At 42.1% G+C, this 5593-nt stretch overlaps 1 protein-coding gene across 1 annotated transcript; it reads right to left on the minus strand.

Moving 5' to 3' along the window:
* Positions 1–483: 483 nt before the first annotated feature.
* On the minus strand, positions 484–5367 carry LOC132654834 (zinc finger and SCAN domain containing protein 4F-like). The gene is made up of 3 exons (XM_060386118.1): positions 4972–5367; positions 1536–1691; positions 484–1449 (listed from the first exon to the last, which is right to left on the minus strand). Exons 1-3 carry the CDS (start codon positions 5365–5367, stop codon positions 484–486), a joined length of 1518 nt encoding a protein of 505 aa, XP_060242101.1.
* Between the last annotated feature and the right edge of the window lie 226 nt (positions 5368–5593).

Consider the following 5593-nt stretch of genomic DNA (forward strand, 5'->3'; position numbering starts at 1 on the left):
ATAATATTTTTGAAAAGCAGATCCAGTAGCAGACATTTCTCATATCAGGTCTCAAAATGTGTGGAGAATGAAGAGGATCTGTAGGCACTTCAGGGTCACCTTGCCTGAAGTATAAACTGTTAAACAAGAGAGACTGTCTCAAATAAGGTGGGAGGTAAGGACCAAAGGCCTTCTACAGAGGCACTCATTAACTAACAACAGGACACGAAACTCACATGAAACATAACACACAAGAAACACAGAAACATCAACATTTATTTACTAACAGGAAATAAGATAATAGCCAATATTTAGAATCTTGGAAAACGTCAGTGATAAAAACTGACTCGTCTTTTTCCTTACATGCCAGCCGGATGAGACAACAGGTGGAAGGGACAATCCAAATGTTAAATGAAGCATCCTCACTAGCGAACACATGCTTCTTCATGTACAGATAAACACTGAGGCGAAGCCCTGTTAGCCTCTGAGGGGAAGGTCCACACTTCATTCTGATTTGTGGAAATTCCTCATGTGACGGTGGAATGTGGATGACTGGCGGAAGCTGTGGCTACACAGAGAGCAGATGTAGGGCTTCTCTCCTGTGTGAATCCTCTCGTGAGCCTGCAGGTTGGTCCTGTGGTTGAAGGACCTTCCACACGTGCTGCACAGGAAAGGCTTTTCTGGCTTGTGTCTGACCTCATGAACTTGGAGTTCTGAGCCTTGATTAAAGCCCTTCTGGCACTCAGTACAGAAAAGTGATCTCTTCTTCCCGTGTTTTCTCTCGTGGACAGAGAGGTTACAGAGATATTTGAAGGTTCTGGGACATTCTTCATATTTGTGTGGTTTGGAGTCTCTGTAGAGTGTACCCTGGTGAGCATCCCATGTGGAGTTTGCCTCATGATTCTTGCAAAAAGGGACAGGCACAAAGGTAAGCTGCTCTGGCCTGGAGAGAAATCTTGACACCTCCATAGACAGACCTGTAGAAGAAGATGCCCATGGGGACCTGGAGGCATCGCAAATTGCTTTTCTAGAATCATGAGGAACTCCATATGGAACACCTCCCTCATCAGGCTTGGAATGCTGCTCTCTCTGGATAATAAGGGAATCTCCCTCATTTGTGATACTGCTAACATCACTATTTACGTCAGCAGTGTTCCAGGAAGGGTGGTGGCCATCTCCAGTGTCTTTAGACTGGTCTATCCTAGAGAGAAGCACTGGTTTCACTGCTATAGGGACATCTTCAGAAGCAGGTGCTCTCAGGGACTCTTCCTGCAATCTAAACGGGCCTGGACTTGATTTTCTGACACCCTGAGTAACTCCGTAACAAAGACCCCCCCTCTTTGAGCTCAGGATACTGTGCTCTCTGGACAGTGAGAAGGGAATCCATCGTAGTTCCCACACTGTTAGCACTGCCATTTCCTTCAATAGCGTCCCAGGGACTTTCGCAGCTATCTTCACTGTCTTCATGTCCTGTGGGAATAAGACACGCTATAAAACTGTGCCCAAGTAGCGATCCACACAACACCCTCTTCTGTCCAGCTTTCTGACTCACCCACTGCCAAGGACATGTGTTGGAGCAGCTGCAAGGATGTCCTTGCATTCTCTTGTGTTGGAGATATTGCTGATTGCTGTTGTTTCAAAAGCGTGATGACTTCCTTTAAGGGCATGTTCTCAGAACAGAGGGCTTCCTGCCCCTGCATGGAGACATGGACCTGTAAACCAAGCCAGATGACTATTGTTAATGAATCTGTGGATCACAGAAAATCTGCCCTCCACCTGCTTATAAAGGATCCCTGGACTGATTCTGGATTAGCTCTTCTGTCTACCCCTCATCTCTATCTTGATATTTGTAAGTCCTGTTCTCTAAAGCCACTATACATACTATGTTGAGTCACTGTGCCTAGAGAAATCATAAGGTTATGTTTCTGTAGTGTCTGGCCAAAATGTTTTTCGTAACTAGTTAACACATCAAAGGAGAATTTGATGAAGTTGGGCCAATCTGGTAAACAAGGACTGGTCCCTTTATGAAAAGCTGCTCATTCTAGCAATGTGAAGGATGTCACAGAACATGGCCCACAGAATCAAGTAACCAGGGCTTATATGGCCTCACAGAAACTGAGGTGGCAATCACGGAGCCTTTATGGGCCTGTGCTAGGTCCTCTGCATATGGTTGTGTTCTGGTTGTGGTTGTGTAGCTTGGTGTTCTTCTGGGTCTCCTGGTGGGAGCGGTAGTGTCTCTTGACTAGATTTTGCTAGATTCTGCTAGGATTCTTTTCCTCCTACTGAGAAATATCTTACAGCCTTAATATGAGGAGATGTGCTTAGCCTTAACTTGCTTGTTATTGCCATCTTGGTTGATATCCATGGGAGGGCTGCCCTCTTCTGATGGAAAATGGAGGAGTAGATCTAGGAAAGAGGAAATCTGGGAGGGAAGGATCTAGACAGAGAGAGGAGGGAGGGGAGATTAAAGTCAGGATGTAATATATGAGAGAATAAATAAAATTTAAAAAAAAGATAGGATGTTCATTGTTCCAGGGATTTCCCTCATTCCTCAACACTTCATATCCAAGATATTGCAACTATTACCAAATGATTGGCTTAGGGAAAAAGAGACCACAGCTGGGCAGGACCAATCAGGAAAATGGGGAGTCTGGATAAAGGTCTGGCCCCTAAAATCCTATAAAAATCTGACTCAGAAATTCCCTGCTGGTCTTTTATCTGGGGATCCCCTTTTCTCTGCTTGAAGGGATCTGTCCTAAATTGTCTGTCTTTTTTTTTTTTTTTTAAGTGTCTCTATGGAGGGTATTTCCCATTTCCCCATCAATCTGTAACTACTTACTGTCACTCCTTCAGCTGCCCCCAGGATCTATAGCTATTGCTTTGTGCCCAGACCCTTTGCCTCCCTAGATTCATTCTCTGGCTCATGGCAATGCTACTCTAGAAAAAGCCTCTACTTTAGCTTCTGATCAGTGATGGACCAGCCTCACTCCATCTTAAGATCAGAAACCATCTTATTGCAACTTCAAAATACCGTTTTCTGTAAAACTTGAATTTGACTGTGTCTTGACCCATTTTCTGATATTCAACATGTTCTGAAGCCTATACTCTGACAATGTCCTGACCTCCACCCTGATAAGATAAATTTTGAAATGTTCAAACAAATTCCTACACAAACAAAAGTCCCAAAACCCTTGGATTCCCCTAGTCTTGCAGTTTTTTAAGCTATATGAACTCTACTGTCTCTTTGTTCACTACTGTTTTCTCAAAGCCCACTTGAGGGAGACAGACCTGCCTGACAGAAAACAAAGCTTGCTTCATTCAACCAAAAATATGGCTGATGGTCTTCACTCTCATTCATTCAGTGGGATTAACTATAGGTAGTTGTTATTTTCTGTCTTGGGTCCTCAGAATCTCTACATTAATTGTACAGCAGCTACCACTTTGGTGTCATGACCTTAGATAGGCTGTCAGTGGGGACCCCCTTTGTCACGTCACATTTCTGTGTGAATGGATTTTATTTCTAATACCTATAATTTTTGTCTCTCTCATTGAATTTTAGTCTTAGACAACTACCTTGGCCAAAGATCTCCTTAACAAGAAAGCGTTCATTGTTTACGGGGGGTGGTGCTGCTTATTTATTATTTACTCCTTAACAAAACTCACAACTGTATAAAATGAGTCCATCACCTTCACTGTCTGCAGAAGATGCAGACTGCCTCTGCTCTTAGGAGCATGACTAGATATTACAGCAGCAGTTTACTTGGAATTCAGTTTCATTCAATCATGAAATTCTTTGGTTGGTTGGTTTTTTTCCAGACAGGGTTTCTCTGTGTAGCCTTGGTTGTCCTCAAACCCAAAGAGATCCACCTGCCTCTGCCTACCAGAGTGTTGGGATTACATGAGTGTGCCACAAAGCCTGGCTCAATCATGAAATTCTTAATTTAAAACAAAGTTCATGTGTGAAATTGGAATAAAAGAAATTGTGAAATGAGAACTTTTAAATAGAATAAAATAACTCAACAAACAAACAAACACCCCCAAACCCAGCAGGTTGTGGTGGTCCACACTTTTTATCTGTCTTTTGAGAAGAAGAAGAAGGATAATTTACAACTGAGTTCTAAGCCAGCCAGGGCTATACTATGAAATTATGTCTCAAATGGGGGGAAAAAAAATCTCGCAAATTGAAATCAAAACCGAAAAAAAAAAAAAAAAAAAAAAAAAAACCTCTAAAACACTAAGAAATGATCTGTATAATGACTTCTTCTAATGTATGTATGGGTTGTTTGAAAAATTTCTCCACCTTGACCATTTCTGTCAATGACTGAGAATTATGCAAATCTGGAGCCTGAAAGAAGAACCAATGTAATTACATCTATATTAAGTCTTTCCAGATTTGAACACTTGCACTGAAGCACCAATACACATCAAGGCATTTATTATAGGTGTGTTGTATTTCAACATCAGAAACCTTTCATTCTGCCACCACAGTATTCTAGACAAGGTACTTTTAGTAATCAGTTTGGAAAGCCAGGTAGTTACTTCAATCCCCAGTTTCTGCCTCCCAGGGACAGGAATTACAGACTAGTGGTGGGAGCCAGATTTTTAGGTGTGTGCTGAGGTTCTCAGGTGTGTGCTGAGGTTGTTAGGTGTGGGTACAGTTCTCGTGATTACAATGTGAGCACCTCTCTGACTGAGCCATCGATCAGACCCAAGACATTTCTTCTGAAACTGTTTAAGTCTTGCCCAAACATCAACTACCCAGTCTTATGGCCACCATACAAATAAAATAAATTTAATTTAGAACCATCAAACTATTGCTACTTTCTGATTTATTCATGCCAATCTACCGCAGTGGATATTCTCTCTTGTAACAATTTGGAGGGGGAGTTCAATTTCACTAATAATGAAACCATAACACCTGCTCCTAATGTATCCTCCAATGAGAATAAATGTCTTTCTTCCTTACTTAGCCATCCCTCCCCAGCCACTCACCATGACAGGAGCCTTCAAGCACTCATCAGTCAGACCCTCCATGAATCTCCCCATGTTTCTGCCACTTGATTCCCACTTTTCTTTCAAGGCGACCTTGTCCTTGTAGAGCCCAGTGATGAGAAACTGCTCCAAGACCAGTTGAGAAATCATCTGCTTCTTGCTCTGCTTTTCTGGCTGCAACCATGAGGTAAACATCTCCCACAGGCTTTGGAGCTCCTGCTTTGCCCAGGAGCCATTGTCATTTGGAGGAATATTGAGCTGAGAAACTGGGGAGTTATAGGTGTCTTCCCCAGACTGCACAGCAGAACCAAGGGTGGGAATAAACTCTAGATTGCCTATTTCAAGGTCATTTGGTGGTGACTCAGGATTAACGGTTTCTTTGAACTGTGAAAGCATTGTGGTGAGAATCTTCAGAAAGATTCAGTTATGGTAGTTTGGTATCTGACTGCTGCCTTGTTTCAAGAAATGCAGGGATGTGAAAATGCTACAAATTAAAAAGAAAAAATATAAAATATATGCATAATTAAAATTAAAAAATGGGTGAGTTTCATATTCACCTGACAGTTGTATTATTACACAAGCAAAAACATGCAAGCAAACAAAACATAGGAGAGATACCTAT

Source organism: Meriones unguiculatus, chromosome 6, assembly GCF_030254825.1.
Source record: "Meriones unguiculatus strain TT.TT164.6M chromosome 6, Bangor_MerUng_6.1, whole genome shotgun sequence".
Taxonomy (NCBI): domain Eukaryota; kingdom Metazoa; phylum Chordata; class Mammalia; order Rodentia; family Muridae; genus Meriones; species Meriones unguiculatus.

Bases quoted from the DNA above. Each gene is read 5' to 3' on its own strand.
- LOC132654834 (XM_060386118.1), bottom strand. From the start codon at position 5,367: ATGCTTTCACAGTTCAAAGAAACCGTTAATCCTGAGTCACCACCAAAT. The intron at 1,692-4,971 runs GTGAGTGGCTGG...CTTGGTTTACAG, and splicing joins GCTTGAAGGCTCCTGTCATG to GTCCATGTCTCCATGCAGGG. The intron at 1,450-1,535 runs GTGGGTGAGTCA...TTATTCCCACAG, and splicing joins TCCAACACATGTCCTTGGCA to GACATGAAGACAGTGAAGAT.